Source organism: Pituophis catenifer, unplaced genomic scaffold (assembly GCF_029215685.1).
Source record: "Pituophis catenifer annectens isolate HBS135680 unplaced genomic scaffold, rPitCat1.0.hap2 SCAF_2, whole genome shotgun sequence".
Lineage (NCBI taxonomy): Eukaryota > Metazoa > Chordata > Lepidosauria > Squamata > Colubridae > Pituophis > Pituophis catenifer.
The window spans coordinates 28,883,374-28,900,199 of NW_027256882.1; the positions used below are offsets into that span (position 1 = coordinate 28,883,374).

The following is a 16,826-nucleotide window of genomic DNA, read 5'->3' on the forward strand; positions in this document are numbered from 1 at the left end:
TATGCAGAGGCCCTGTCTTCTCCCTGGGTGTCCTCAATATTTTCAGCCCCAGAATTCCCAAGCCAGCATCTTTTCAGAATAAGAGCACTCAGGCTATAGTTATAGACATATAGACATTGTGACTCCTCATATAATGAGAAAACAAGAGGAGAAGAGGAATACTGTATTTTTCAGTGTATAAGGCGCTCTGGAGTATAAGAGACACCTTAATTTTTGGGAGGAAAAAAAATTCTGCCTCTGCCTACCAGCATCCATCGGTATTCATCTGGCTAGCTTCCTTGCAGCAAATAGCGAACAGCTAGGTCAGCTTCAGCACATTTTTGCAGCCTGATTCAGCATGAACAGCTGATTGGCGGGTGGATCGACCCCCCCGGAATACCCTCAATCAGCTGTTCCAGGCTGCAGAGATTGCTACAGACCATCACTGCCTCTGTGCCTTGCATTTTTGGCCTCTGTGCCTCGCATTTTCAGCTTCTGAATGCTCCATTTCAGACTTGTTCAAGGCTGCAGGAATCGCCAGAGCATATTGCCGCCAATTGCCACCTCTGTGCATTGCATTTTCTGCCTCTGCATTCTGTTTTCAGCCTCTACAGCCCTGTTTCTGCGTGTCATGTTTTTGGGTGGTTCCAGGCCACTCATCCCGCCCAAAATCGCAATGCACAGCAGCCAAAAATGGGGCGTGCGGAGGCCAAAAATGTGATATGCAGAGGCTGAAAATGCAATGCACGATGCGCAGAGGCGGCAATCAGTGATGATGTGCTCTGGCAATTTTCACAGCCTTGAACAGGTCTGAAATAGAGTGTTAGGAGGCTAAAAACGCGAGGCACAGAAACCAAAAATGCAAGGCATGGAGGTGGCGATGGTCTGTGGCACTCCCTGCAGCCTGGTATAAGTCTAAAATGCGACACGTGGAGGCCAAAAATGACCAAAGGGCGGAGCCGGCGGATGGGCGGGGCTACATTCACTGTATAAAACGCAGCCAAATTTTCACCCTCTTAGGAGGAGAAAAGTGTGTCTTATACTTTGAAAAACACGGTAGTTTATCTTTTCCTAACAATTGCAGAGGTATCAACATTTATCCTTTCCTAACAATTACAGAAATTCATTGCGCCAAGCATCTCTGCTCAAATTTTGTCAAGAATGAGGCACGCAAGTGGAAGAAACCATACAAATAGCAAATATATTGGGGGAGTTTGGGGCAGTGACAAAAGCAGTGTAGAATTTCAGATGTAAATGTTCTGCCCTACAGGTGACCTTCATGGGGAAGAGCTGTAGGAATATTGAGTTGAGGAGAAAAGGGATTGTGTTTCAGGTCCCCATAGATCCTTATGGGGATGCTGTCATTCTGGCAGGGAGGGCCTGAATGCCATTTTATGATCTTTTCTTGTTTCTGCTCTTTTCTCAACTTTGATGTACTTTCCTGGGAATGGGAGGGGGGAGGAATTGTTTGTGGCCATCTGTTTTGTCTCAGCTCCAGCAGAAGGAGCAAGCAGCGCCTGAGAACAACTTCTTACCACCTTCTCAACTCAGAGTTCGCATAACAACTTTGCACCTGTGGATTGGCTCCCCTTGGATTGGGCAGAGGGGAGGGGTTTCTACAACTTTTTACCTAACTGTTCTGAGCGGGAAGTTCAGATCCTACCTTGCTCTACTTACTGCCACTGTCTCTCAATAAATGTTTCCTTTTGAAATCCCTCCTGTTTCAAGAGTCCTGCTTTCTTGAAGAGAGAGGAGAGGCAAGTCCTTACATTGTGTTTTTGAGCACAGGATCTCCAGGTTTATTCGCAACTCCTGTTGTGATCTCCTTCGCTTGGAGGTGCCTGCCTCCTTGTTAGTCTTTGATGGCTGGCGTGTGAGAGCAGCACCAAGGATCTGACATTTTGTGGTCCACCCTTGGTTGGAAAATGTGAGAAAAATTAGTAAATACAGTAAATAATGTTTCAATTTCTAAAGCAGCATTGCATAAGAATCATGAATAGATTTTGAGAGAGAAAAAGGAAAGTGTCAGCATTTATGTAAACATTGAGACAAGGCAATCCAACATTCTTCCCAACACATGCGAGGCGTTTCCTGTTTTCTGTTTCTCTCCCAGAGTGCCTTAATTTTTTTCAAACATTTATCCTTTTTCATTGGAGCAGATCAGGACTAGTGTGTGGAGAAACCAAGATGTAACTCAGTGGTCTGTCTGGATAATCACAGGACTTTCCATGACTGAGTGGAGAACACAAACTGTATCTCCCTGCTCTTAGCCCAGCACTGTCACCCGCTCTACCCTATGCCCAGAAGCCCCAGTGCACTAAAGAAAGTATCTTGGGAGATATGCAAACTCCATTACTAAAGAGATGAGGGGAAAATATCTCCCCAAGTTCACAGCATACGGATCCTATTCAGAAGAGACTCACAGAAAAACCTCTCTAATTCAGAGGAGTATAAGAAGATGGGAGAAGGTACAAGGAAGATTCTTGTATCAGGGAATTGTGCAGCCTGTATCCAAATGGAGTCAGAGACGCTGACAAGAACTTGTGGCTTTATGTAAATAAATATATTTACAGTAAAGACAGGCAAATGGGAGCAAAGTGAGGTAAAATCAACACGACAGAAACATGAGGTAAAACAGCACACAGGGTAAAAAGGCGGGAAACAAGGAAACTCTCCCTTTTCACTCAAGGCAGCCAATCAGTTCAGATTGCCTCATGCAGTAGCCAGCTCTCTTCAATCAATCAGCTGTAATGGTGTGTTCTGACTCTTTACACAACCCCCACTGTTCCATCTTCTTACCACACGTATCATATGAGGATAAAAATAATTTATGTCATGATTAAGAGTGAAGCGCAGAGCAACAATAAACATTAATTGAATTTCATTATACAAAGAAGAAACATTAAAACTAACCCAAAGGAAATAGCAGAATACCCAACAAAATATTTCCTAAGATAAATGAGACCCCAAAAACTGACTAACACCACATATCTAACAAAATTGAGCAAACTAAAAGACAATCACGACGATCACCACGAGTGTCAAACCTGATTCTGTCATGTGACGTATTGCAACTTTTTTTTTTTGCTTTAATTTATATGCCGCCCTTCTTCGGTGTCTCAGGGCGGCTTACAATGCGTTAAGCAATAGCCTTCATACTTTTGTATATTTATACAAAGTCAGCTTATTGCCCCCACAATCTGGGTCCTCATGTTACCTACCTTTGAAAGGATGGAAGACTGAGTCAACCTTGAGCCTGGTGAGATTTGAACTTGCAGTAATTGCAAGCAGCAGATTTAATAACAGTGCTTTAGTCCACTGTACTATCAGGCTTCTGTGGAGCTGGGGTGGGTGTGGCCTGTGTGTAACACATCTGGCCTGCCAGCCACCAGTTTAACAGGCCTGTAGTAGACAATCATCTAAATATGAGCCAACAGTGTGATGCAGTCACCAAAAAATCTAACGCAGTTCTAGGCTGCATAAACAGAGGGATAGAATCAAGATCATGTGAAGTGTTAATACTAATTTATAATGTCTTGGTAAGGCCACACCTGGAATACTGCATCCAGTTTTGGTCGCCACAATGTAAAAAAAGATGTTGAGACTCTAGAAAGAGTGCAGAGAAGAGCAACAAAAATGATTAGGGGCCTGGAGGCTAAAATATATAAAAAAGGGTTGCAGGAACTGGGTATGTCTAGTTTAATGAAAAGAAGGACTAGGGGAGGCATGATAGCAGTGTTCTATCTCAGGGGCTGCCACAAAGAAGAGGGAGTCAAGCTATTCTCCAAAGCACCTGAGGGCAGGACAAGCAGCAATGGGTGGAAACTAATCAAGGAGAGAAGCAATTTAGGAGACATTTCCTGGCAGGTAGAACAATTAATCAGTGGAACAACTTGCCTCCAGAAGTTGTGAATGCTCCAACACTGGAAGTTTTTAAGAAGAGATTGGACAACCATTTGTCTGAAATGGTGTAGGGTTTCCTGCCTAAGCAAGGGGTTAGACTAGAAGACCTCCAAGGTCCCTTCCAACTCTTTCTGTTCTGTTCTACCTGTAAATAAATTTGCAGAAGTTACACATGGGATTAAGCATTTAGTAGATATACAGTTTCCTTCTTCAGGAATAAAGCTTCAGGCTCGGTGATCTTGGATGCAGCTCTGGCCAACAGGAGTGAAGCTGGCTGTCCTGGAGCGTCTCACCTGATGGTGCTGCCATGTCCTAAATCCTTGGGAGCCACATTAAATAAGTCATAAAGATTTGGGGCGCAGAGAAGCTTTGACCTCCATTGAGAGACACCCCCAAGAAAGGTTATTCTGTAATTCTGTAAAAAAAACACATCATAATCATAAGTTTATTTGTCAAGTATATATAAGAAAACAGGGAAAAGTATAAACATAATTGGAATACATGAAAACAGTTAGTAAAAAAGGAATATTAGGACAGGGATGGTAGGCACGCTGGTGCACTTATGCACGCCCCTTACAGACCTCTTAGGAATGGGGTGAGGTCAACAGTAGACAATTTAAAGTTAAAGTTTTGGGGGTTTGGGGAAGAAACCACAGAGTCAGGTAGTGCATTCCAGGCATTGACCACTCTGTTACTGAAGTTATATTTTTTGCAATCAAGTTTGGAACGGTTTACCTTGAGTTTGTATCTATTATTTGCTCGTGTATTGTGGTTGAAGCTGAAGTAATCATTGAGAGGAAGGACATTGTGGCAGATAATTTTATGAACTATGTTTAGGTCAGACGGAAGTTGGCATAGTTCTAAGTTGTCTAAACCCCAACTTTTTTTTAAAACAAGTTTTATTGTTTTTTTTTCCACATTTCCCTACATCTTTTTTGAACAGAGTATTGGCTGTTTCTTGTCTTATACAATTAATTAAATTCAAATATATTTTACTCAATTACAATTCTTGTCAAAATCTCCCCCCCCCCTTTTTTATCATATCTCACTATTTCTATGCTTACTTACATACACAATAACTTCATTTGCCCTTAAATTCTAATTTTACTATTTATTCATATTTATTCCCTTTTATTCTTTAACAATTCATTCTTTATCTTAATATATTTGTATTTGTTCGGGGTTGCCTTTCTTCCATTTCATCTTTTTTATTGTACAGCAATCTTTCTCCTCCAACCTACCATCTCCCTCTTTTCTTTCTTTCTTACTTTTTCTTCCCCTCTTCTTCTCTTATCTACTTCCCCTCCCCTTCTCCTTCTCCTCCTCTCTTCCCCCTCTCTTCCCTTCTCTCCTACTCTAATTTCCCTTCCCTTCCTTCCTCCCTACTCTTCCTTCCCTCTCTCTCCTTCCTCTTCCCTTCCATCTCTCTTCTCTTCTCTCTCTATTGCTGTATTCATCTTCGATTTAATATTTTCCATTATGGAGTCCAGGCAACCCCGATCTTTCATTTATCAAGTATATTTCACAAAATTCCTCTTATCTTTTTAATTATAAACAGTATATTTCATCTTATTCCATTTTTCCCTTTAATTTTTTACCCAAACAGTCTTCCGATCTTTTATCTTCTTTACTTTTAACAATATATTTTTTCTTCTTTACTTCTTGCAAGTTTAACACTTAAATCATTTTTTAACATTTCAATTTCATTCAATTTTACATTCAATTTCAATTTTCCATCATAATTTCAGTTAATGCTTATGTTATTTATTTCTCTCCATTTAATGCTTTCTCCAAAATCATTCTTTCTTTCTCATTGCACCTACTGGTCTATTTCACTTAACAACATTTTCACATATAATTTCTACCACTAACATAATTCTCTTTATTAACAAATTAACATTTTCACTGACTCGTAACCATTTTCCTTTAGTCTCTCCACAACTCCATTTCTTGGTATTTTTCTCCCTTTCTCCCATTCCCTTACCTTCCTCTTTTTCCTTTTCTTGTATCTTCCCTTCAGCCTCTTTTCTTTAATTTTAACTTTATTAATTTTCTTTCTCAATCTTTCCCCATTTATTTCTCTTCTTTTCTTATTTGAGATTTATTTTCCCTTATCCATTCTTATTCTGTCACTGCTAAACCCAGCGTAATCATCTTTATCTTTATTTTCAATTATTTCTTCTCCAATATTATCTCTTTGTTTCTTTTGTTTCTCATTCTTCAGTTCTCTTTCTCTCTTTTTGCATTCTAACCAATCTTCTGCTTCTTTGTTTCCCTTAAATGCTTCTCTTATTTTTTGAAACATCTCCCTCAATGTCTCATATTCCTCCTCCCAATTCTCCATATTTTCAATTTAAAAGGCTGCGATTTTTACATTTATTCTTTTCCTTTAAATATATTTCAAATTTCCAAGTCCATATAATGTTCTTTTTTTCCCCTTTAAATAATGTCCAATTCAGATCTTCACTTGAGCCAGCACTGTTTCAGTCTTTGTTCCTTTATTCTCTTATCTTGGTAGAGCTGTATAAATTCTTTCACACCTCTTTCTCATGCTCTCTGCCAGCAGCTGTCTCTCCGATTCACAATCCTTTCCATAACAAAATAGCCATCTTGTAATACACAAAAGCGTTCACTTTCTCTTTTCCACATTAAATTCTTCTGCTATTTAAAATGTTTTTCTATCTTCTTTTCCTTGTCTTATTTTTCCCCCCAAATCCAGTTTTAAATCCAAATGGAATATTTTTTCCAGGGCTTTAGGTTTGATTGTTAAAGTTCCTTTTTTTTCTCTCTCTGATTTAGTCCTTCTGTGCCAATTAGCCGCCAATCTTCCACTACAATTTTTTCAAGCTGTCAAAGATTTTTTTTTCTTTTACCTGTGAGTTGGCCAATTACTCACCTGGTAACAATACTCTGTTCAATTACCGCTCCTACATTCCCTCTTTCTGATCGTGGCCATTCTGGCTTGTGACAGCTCCTTAATGGTTGCCTTCCTTCGCCGACGGGTCGAAGACTAATGCCGGCATTTCAGGGAACTTGCTCATTCTCTATCCATGCCAGCCAGCCTCTTCTTTCTTTGCCGTCTCCACAAGACAGCTATGATCCCTGGGGATCCCCAAAATCAGCTAGGATATCAGTGTTCTCCTAGAGCTCCAGAATCAACACCATATCGCCCGATGCCAGCCACACCCCCTCTCTAAGCCCAAAATTTGAAGTCTGGTAGCATAAGGTATTTTATTGCGGTTAGAGGAATGGAGGACTCTTCTCATAAAATATCTTTGGACTTTCTTGATTGTGTTTATGTCCAATATGCAGTGCATGTTCCAGACAGATGAGCTGTGTTCAAAAATTGGTCTAGCAAATGTTTTGTATGCTCTAGTTTGTACTACAACATTACCAGAGAAGAAGCAACACAAGATTAAGTTAACAACTCTTAAATGCCTTTTTGGCAATGTTGTTACAGTGGTCTCGGGCATTTAGATCTTTAGAAATGAGTACTCCAAGGTCCTTGACAGAGTGAGGGTCATCTACAAGATCATGTCCATCTAATTTGTATTTTATATTTTGATTTTTTTTGCCAATGTGCAAGACAGAGCATTTATTGGTTGAGATTTGAAGTTGCCACTTGTTAGACCAATCTGGCACATAGTCAAGGTTTTTTTGAAGGGTAGTTGCATTGTCTTGGGTTTTGAATAATTTAACATATCAGCAAAGAGAACACAGTTGCTTTTAATATGATCACAAAGGTCATTTATGTAAAATATGAAGAGTGTTGGACCTAAATCACTGCCTTGGGGAACACCACTGTTAACAGGTACAGGATTTAATAGAGCGCTTCCTATTTTGACCACTTGTCTGTTTGACAGGAAGGCAGCTATCCATTTATGTAGAAGTCCAGAAATGCCATAGGATTTTAGTTTTATAAGTAATTTGTCGTGTACCACTGAATCAAAAGTTTTACAGAAGTCTATGTAAACTGCATCTATTGCTTTGCTCTGATCGAGATGTGTAGTCCATATGTTTTTGCAATGTAGTAGTTGTAGATTACAGGATAATTTTTTTCTGAAACCGAATTGTTTGTTAGAAAGTAGGTAGTTTGTCTCTAGGTGGTAGGGTAATAGATTGGTTAATGATTGACTCTATGACTTTGCATAAAGAGATTGGTCTGCAATTTTCAACAAGGCTAGGGTCTCCCTTTTTGAAGATAGGATTGACCCTGGCTTGTGACCATTGGTAGGACAAGGTGCTGGTACTGAAAGATTTTTCAAAAATTATGCTTAGAGGTTCTGCAATTGCAGTGGAAAGCTTTTTTAAGAAGTATGCACATAGTCCATCAAGCCAATAGATAGAGATGGCTTTAGATTATGTAGTGCCTTTTCAACATTGTCTTCTGTAGAATCAATATGTATAAGATCACCGTAATCGTTGTAATTGTCTGTAGTACAACTGGGAAATATTGGGTATGTGTTGTTGCTTTTATTTTATTTGTTGTTGTTGTTGACCTTTTAGTACTCAGCAGGTAAACTAAGTAGCCTCACATTTCACTATTTCACTTGGCTCAGTTGCAAAGGTCGGTTGCTAGAAGTCAAGGCTGTGAAACTGGTGGCTGCAAGTTTCTGCTGGTTTGAAGATTTAAAATGCCTCTTTAAAGTAAAGGTTGATTCTTTGGGAATTGCTTCCCTCCAGAGGTGCTCCATCACTGGGGGTTTGTAACAGCTGGAAAGGACCTTGCAGGTCTACTATTCCTATGCCCTGCTCAAGCAAGAGACCCAATATCATTTCAAACAATTGGTTAATTGTTTCTTAATTCTAAACTGCTTCTCTCCTTGATTAGTTTCCATCCGCTGCTTCTTGTCTTGCCTTCTGATGCATTGCAAAATAAGCTGGCCCCCTTTTTCTTGACCCCTCTAATATTGGAACACTGCTATCATGTCACCCCTAGTCCTTCCTTTCACTAGACTAGACATAACCAATTGCTGCAACCCTTCTTTATATGTTTTAGCCTCCAGCCCTCTAATCATCCTTGCTGCTCTTCTCTGCCCTCTTTAAATAGTCTCTACATATTTTGGCATATTGTGGCAATCAAAACTAGTTGCAGTAATCCAAGTGTGATCTTAACACAGCATTATAAATTGATACTAATTCTTCACATGATCTTGATTCTAGCCCTCTGTTAAGGCAGCCTATGATTGCATTAGCTTTTGTGGCCACTGCATCACACTGTTGGCTCCTTTTAGCTGTTCACTAGCACTTCAAGATCCATCTCACAGTTACTGCTATTGAGCCAGGTTGTACCTATTCTGTACATTGCCATTTGGTTTTTCTTGGCTAAGTGTACAACCTAATTTTTTTCTCCATTGAATTTCATTTTGTTGGCCCAGTGTTCAAATCTATAGAGATTCTTCTGTATCTTGAGTTTGTCTTCTAGTATGGTGGCTATTCCTGCCAGCTTAGTGTCGTCTCCAAATTTGATGAGTTTCCCTTCTATTCATTCATTGAAATTGTTTATGAAGATACTGAAGAATAATGGGCCTAAGAGGGAGCCTTATATTACCCCACTGCTTACTTCCCTCCATATAGATGTAGTCCCATTGACTAACGGTTGAGTGCAGTTTGTCAGCCAGTTACAAATCCATTGGATGGTGATGCTATTTATTCCACATTTTCTTCACTTACCAAGAAGTAGATTTTGGTCTACTTTATCAAATGCCTTACTGAAATTCCAGTATACTGTGTCCATAGCATTTTGCTGATTTAATTTAGACACTTTCTCAAAGAAGGAAATAAGTTTTTTTTTGTTACGGTCTTTTTTCAACAAAGCAATGTTGGCTTCTGGTTATAAGTTTGCTTGCTTCCAGATGTTTGTAGATCAATTGTTTGGTTCTTTTTCAGGATCTTCTCAGGCATTGATGTCAGGCTGATTGGTCTGTAGTTTTGTGAATCCATTTTTCCCCCTTTTTTGAAGATTGGAACTGCATCAGTGTTCTGCACCAAGTCACACTGGCAAGGCAAGGTTTAGGTAATGTCTGTTTATTGCTCACTTATCACCGTGTCAAATGAAACACCAATGGTGCCAGTGAAGCTCCACACCAGCCCTCTGTTCCCAGTCTGGATTCCCCTGCTGTAAAAAGTAGGCCCTAGCTGAACATGAGGCAAAGAGGGAAGTAATGATACCCACAAGTCCAGGTTTTCAACAACAAAAGCACAGTCCAATAGTCAAGTCCACAAGGAAAATCTGAGTTTAGAGTACAAAAACACAGTCCAAAGTTCAACAGACGGGATCAAGTAAAGCTGGAAAGTGCACATCAAAACAAGCAGGTGTTCCCAAGAAACACACTTTTACCCAGCATCTGGTTAAATCACCCTTCCACAGCTGTTTTTTGTGTGGAGAGCTGGAGCTGCTTCCTCTCAAGTAGCCTTGCTGACCTCCTCCGTGCCTCCCTCCGGTCTGCTCTCATTACCCGTGGATCGAGTGGAGGAGCAATTCTTCTTAATCAGAGGTGGTCTGGAGACTCTCATCTCTGCTGGCTGGCTGTAGCTGGTCTGCTTGTTTTTTTTAACTTCCATGTCTTCCCAGTAAGCATAGTGTTTCCTATTAGTGCTGCATCCATGTATTAACTTGGTTTGATTGTGCTTTCCAAAAATAGTTATTGAGGATCTTTTGGGATGTTCAGTTGTATCGGTAGTACTTGTCTATTTGTTCCCTGAGTCTTCAAAGTTACTATGGTACTGTAAAGGCAGATACATACTGATCCCCAAAATTGTGGTCATCGTAGCACATGTTCAGTGACCGCACGTCCACAGTTGCTGTGGTTATGAAGGTGCAGGAAAAACAGATGGACCAATTTGGATTCTGCCAACCAGTGCACATATACGATTGCCTCTGTATCCCATACTCATGATTGCACTAGCTTCTGACAAGCAAATCAGTGGAGATATCAGCAGGAATTCTCAAGTCACAGTCATGTGAAATTCCCTTTAACAACTAAGATTTTCTTAAGAACTACAGGGGATCAGATGTAAGTTGGCACTCTCAATTGACATCATGCTCATGATCAGAGTGTTTAGTGATGCAGATGCCAGTTCAAATTGTGGTCAGTAAGTGAGAACTGCTTATTTATTTATTTATTTATTTATTTATTTATTGTTTATATTTATATACCGCCCTTCTCCCAAAGGACTCAGGGTGGTGAACAGCCAACAGATAAAACACAAGAAATACAAAATTAAAAACAATATTAAAATCCGATTAAATTAATTTGGCCCACAATTAAAAGCACCCCTATATTAAAACCCATAATTAAACAGTTAAAAATTAAAACAATTTAAAAGAGTTTAAAAGAGTTTAAAAGAGTTAGGCCAGCCTGGCTTGTTGGAATAAGAACGTCTTTAGGGTACAGCGAAAAGTGCGTAGATCCGGGATCCGCCGTATCTCCAGGGGCAGCTCATTCCAGAGGGTAGGTGCCCCCACAGAGAAGGCTCTCCCCCTGGGGGTCTCCGGTCGACAGCAGGCTGACGGCACCCTGAGGAGCCCCTCTCTGGGAGCGTACTGGTCAGTGGGAGGCTATTGGTGGCAGAAGGCGGTCTCCTAAATACCCGGGTCCTAAGCCATGGAGTGCTCTAAAGGTGATAATCAATACCTTGAAGCGCACCCGAAAGACCACCGGGAGCCAGTGCAGCTCATGCAGGAGAGGTGTTACATGGGAGCGCCGAGTCGCATTCTCGATCAGCTGGAGCCTCCAGGTGCCCTTCAAGGGGAGCCCCATGTAGAGAGCATTACAGTAGTCCAGGCAGGACGTGACGAGAGCATGAATGACTGTGCGTAAGGCATCTCGATCCAGAAAGGGACGCAACTGGCAAATCAGGCGAACCTGATAAAAAGCCCCCCTGGCCACAGCCGTCACATGCTCTTCTAAAGACAGCCATGTATCCAGGAGGATGCCCAAGTTGCGAGCCCTCTCTGTGGGGACCAACGCCTCACCCCCAATAGTCAGCGATGGCACCAACTGACTATATCGGGATGCCGGAAGCCACAGCCACTCGGTCTTGGATGGGTTGAGCTGAGCCTGTTTCTCCCATCCAGATCTGCACAGCCTCCAGGCATCGGGACATCACATCAAGGGCATCGTTGGGGTGGTCCAGGGTGGAGATGCTTGAATTGGGATGTCACCAGAGTGGTTGTGGACAGTATTTTCTGCCCATATTTGGAGCTGAGGACTTCCATGAGCAAAATGAGTTATATATTTGGCTTTACACTATAAGAATTTGTGATTGACCCAAATCAACAAGAGAATTTCATGATTGAATGGACATTTGAACTTGGATCTTGGTTGTCTTCCATGTGTCAAATCAATCATGATTAATGTTAAGTGGTCATTCTAGCATTGTGGCATGTTTGTTTTTTCATTGTTTTCTTTTTTTCATATCTACAACAATTTTATAAATAATTAACATTACACTTTTCTTTGAATCTTATAGGCAGAAAAGATGGCAATAAAAGCACACTGGACAACTGATGATAATGTCAGGGTTCCAACTGATTCCCTAATTAAATCATGAGCCTTGAGTCAAGCTTCAAAATAATTCCACTTATTAGGAGACGAAGCCCCACCCCGGGCAACCCCTACAGTGGGACCTAACCTGCCCAAAGGCATTTGAAACACTAAAAGAACTTTTTGCAAAGGACTGGTGCTGAAGCATCCTGATCCCGAACAACCCTTCATTATCCAAGCCAGTGACATGACACTGGGAGCAAAGAAATTGGCTATTATCCAAAGAAATAGCCAAGGAAAACTACAGCTCTGCGCCTACATCTCCTACAAGCTCATGGACACAGAGAGGCCGCATGGGAAAAAGAGGCTTTTACGGTAAGATGGGCACTGCTAACCTGACGCCACCTGCTGGAAGAGGGGCAGAAACCGTTTGAACTCTGGACTGACCACAAAAATCTGAACATTTTTTCATTTACCCAGTAAGACGGGTGGACAAGCCCCGAGGGGGGCTCGCTTGTGGCCCAGGCTCCTGGCACATGCTATGTATGACCCACTTCAGGGACAGCATCAGGTGGGGAGTTTGACTGGGGCGGTACACCTGTCAAACTGTAACGCAAGTGTCCTAAGGTGAGCTCAGGGAGGGCAGAAACTTCCCGCGGAGATTCAAGCCAGAAATCAAAATATTTTTCATTTCCTTTAAAAAAAACCACACAATTCTTCTTCTTCCTGATCAGGTGAGAGATAAAGGAGAGGAAAATTAAGAAGAAATTTCGAGCTGGAAAAAGTAGAGTATGCAAAACTCAAGGATACATTACATGAAAAGTCAAGGGAGATTATTTTTTATTCAGAAAAAAGAGGGAAATATCTGGAACTCACTGGGGAGGAAGAAGTCACTTGGAGAGCCACGTAGGGCAGACAGAGATGCAGGCCTCGCTCTGGCAGAAAACTGGCTTTAATCAAAATACTTCTAAACAAGGGATCACATGAATTTTTGACCTCAAGAATATAAATGTTGGGAAAGCTCCATAGATGAACCTATTGTGAGGAAAAGCACAGATTGCAAATCACAGCTGATTATGCACAAGATCATCCACACAGGAGAAAAGTCTTAAAAGTGCTCCCAATGTGGTAAATACTATACTGAGCATAAGGACTCACAACAGGAAGAAAAAAAATTGAAGGAGAGAAACCCTTTGAATGCCCTATCTGTGAGAAAAGGTTCAGTCACAATTACAGCCTAATGAACCACCAGACGACACACACAGGAAAGAAACCCTTTGAATGTCTTGATTGTGGAAAAGGTTTCATTACAAATTCCCACCTTGTTAGGCACCAGAGGACTCACACAGGAGAGAAACCCTTTGAATGCCCTGATTGTGGGAAAGCTTTCAGTCAAAATTCGAACCTGGTGATACACCAGAGGACTCACACAGGAGAGAAACTCTTTGAATGCCCCGATTGTGGAAAAAGTTTCGTTAGAAATCCTCACCTGATTAGCCACCAGAGGATTCACACAGAAGGGATATCCTTTGAATGTCTTGATTGTGGAAAATGTTTCAGTGAGAATTTCAGCCTGGCGAAACACCAGAGGACTCACACAGTAAAGAAACAATTTGAATGTCCTGATTGTGGGAAACATTTCAGCGATAATTCCAGCCTGCTGATACACCAGAGGAATCACACAGGAGATAGACCCTTTCAATGTCCTGATTGTGGGAAAAGTTTCAGTAGAAATTCCGACCTGGTGATACACCATAGGACTCACACAGGAGAGAAACCCTTTCAATGTCCTGATTGTGGGAAAAGTTTCTATCGGAATTCCGATCTGCTAAAACATCATAGGACTCACACAGGAGAGAAACCCTTTCAATGTTCTTATTGTGGGAAAAGTTTCAGTCAGAATTCCAACCTCGTGACACACCAAAGGACTCACACAGGAGAGAAACTATATGAGTGTCCAGACTGTGGGAAAGATTTCAGTACTAGGGCTAGCCTTTTAAATCATGTGCTTATACACACAGGGGAGAAACCATTTAAGTGCCCCGAGTGTGGACAGTGCTTCAGGAACCCTTCCACCCTTACTGCACATAAGAAAATCCACCTACGACCCTAAGTGATGAGTGTAGAGAAGGCTTGAATTTCATTTCAAATGTCCCATTGTAAGTTCAGCTGAGAAATTGACTCTTTAATTTGAATACAAACAATTTGCCTGATTTTTTGTCATCAAATATGATATGGTATTAGATGGGAAGGAAGAAAGAAAAAAAAAATGGAACATGTTCATTTGATAATGTTGTCTGGCCATCAGGAGCAGCAGTTGCTGGATATTTATTTTTGCAGAAATTGTACAATTCTGCAAAAATCTTTTTAGGAGTGTTCTTTGCCTTTTTTATCATAATAAATGATAGAAATGCCCCATGCAGAGTACCAGCCTTCTTCTCCCTGGGTATCCTCGAGATTTTCAGCCCCACAATTCTCCAGGCAGCATCCCTTCACGATAAGAGCTATCTATCCCACATTTTCTTCACTTGCCAAGAAGTTGATTGAGGTCTACTTTATCAAATGCCTTACTGAAATTCCAATATACTGTATCCACAGCATTTTGTATCAAATGGATCATGATTAATGTAAGACGTTATTCTAGCAATGTGGCATATTCGCTTTTTCATTGTAGCGTAAACTTTTTTCTTTTTTCACATTTTCTACAATCTCTTTATAAACAATTAACGTTACACTTTACTTTGAATCCCATAGGCAAAGAAGATGGCAATAAGAACACACTGGAAAACTGATAATAACAAGCAACTTTGAAAAGGAAAGAAAATCAAGCCAGAAATCAAAATATTTCTTTCACACAATTCTCCTTCTCCAGCAGCAGATAAGCAAAAGAGAAAAAATTAAGAAAGATTTCAAACTGGAATAAGTAGATTATACAGAACTCAAGCATACATTACATGAATAGTCAAGGGAGACTTTTTTTTCCAGAAATAGAGGGAAATATCTGGCAGTTACTGGGAAGGAAAAAGATCATTTGGAGAGCCACGTAGGGCAGACAGAAGCAGGCCTCACTGCTTCTGTCACTGGGAAGTGTTCCCTCATTGGGAAGAAAAAACCAGATTTAATCAAAACACAACTAAACAATGGATCACACATATTTTTAACCTCAAAAATATAAGTGTTGGAAAAGCTCCATAGATATGCCTGTTGTGGGAAAAACACAGGATCTAAATCGCAGCCGATTATGTACAACGACATCCACACAGGAAACAAGTTTTAAAAGTGCTCCCAATGTGGTATTTATTTATTTATTTTATTTATTAGTTCAATTTATATGCCGCCTTTCTCCGGAGACTCAGGACGGCTTACAATGCGTTTTTTAAAAAAACCATTATAAAAACATTTAAAAATTAAAACATTAAAACCCATTCACACCATTCATAGACAGATCTTGTAAGATCGCAACAGCGAGATCAACGGCCCCAGGCCTGCCGGAAAAGCCAGGTCTTCACCGCTTTTCGGAAGGCCAATAGGGTGGGGGTGGTCCGGACCTCAGGAGGTAATTGGTTCCAGAGAGCTGGGGCAACCACAGAGAAGGCCCTCCCCCACGGGCCCGCCAGCCAGCATTGTTTAGCTGATGGGATCCGGAGGAGACCAACTCTGTGGGATCTTACCGGTCGCTGGGAGTTATGTGGTAGAAGGTGGTCTCGAAGATAACCTGGCCCTGAACCATGTAGGGCTTTAAAGGTAATAACCAACACCTTGAATTGTGCCCGGAGAACAAAAGGGAGCCAGTGCAGCTCGCAGAAAATTGGTGTAATGTGGGTGTATCTAGGTGCACCCACGATAGCTCACACGGCTGCATTCTGGACCAACTGTAGTCTCCGAACACTTTTCAAGGGTAGGCCCATATAGAGCGTGTTGCAATAATCTAACCGTGAGGTGACAAGGGCATTAGTGACTGAGGAGAGCCTCCTGATCCAAGTAGGATCACAATTGGTGCACCAGGCAAACCTGTGCAAAGGTCCCCCTAGCCACAGCAGTCAGATGTTGCTCTAATCTTAGCTGTGAGTCTAGGAGGACACCCAAATTGCGAGCCCATTCTGAGGGGGACAATTTCTCCCCCCCCCCCGAACCAAGGATGGACAATCAACATAGTCTTTAGGAGGCAATACCCACAGCCACTCGGTCTTGTCTGGGTTAAGTCTGAGCCTGTTGACTCCCATCCAGACCCTCACAGCCTCCAGGCACCAGCACATCACATCCACTGCATCACTGAATTGACGTGGGGTAGAGATATACACCTGGGTATCATCAGCGTATTGCTGATATCTCACCCCATATCGCCGGGTGATCTCACCCAGCGGCTTCATGTAGATGTTAAATAGGAGGGGAGAGAGGACCAAGCCCTGAGGCACCCCGCAAACGAGGGGCCTAGGGGTCGACCTCTGTCCTCTT

At 41.5% G+C, this 16,826-nt stretch overlaps 1 protein-coding gene across 1 annotated transcript in view; it reads left to right on the forward strand.

Annotated features, from left to right (window-relative positions):
• Positions 1–14,934, forward strand: part of LOC139311956 (zinc finger protein 84-like) — a 53,902-nt gene extending 38,968 nt beyond the window's left edge. The window contains exons 4-5 of the mRNA XM_070936480.1: positions 13,274–13,277; positions 13,608–14,934. Of these exons, the coding sequence (XP_070792581.1) occupies positions 13,274–13,277; positions 13,608–14,484 (881 nt within the window). The 3' untranslated portion in view covers positions 14,485–14,934. The remainder of the gene's footprint in view (positions 1–13,273; positions 13,278–13,607) is intronic.
• The last annotated feature ends 1,892 nt before the right edge of the window (positions 14,935–16,826 follow it).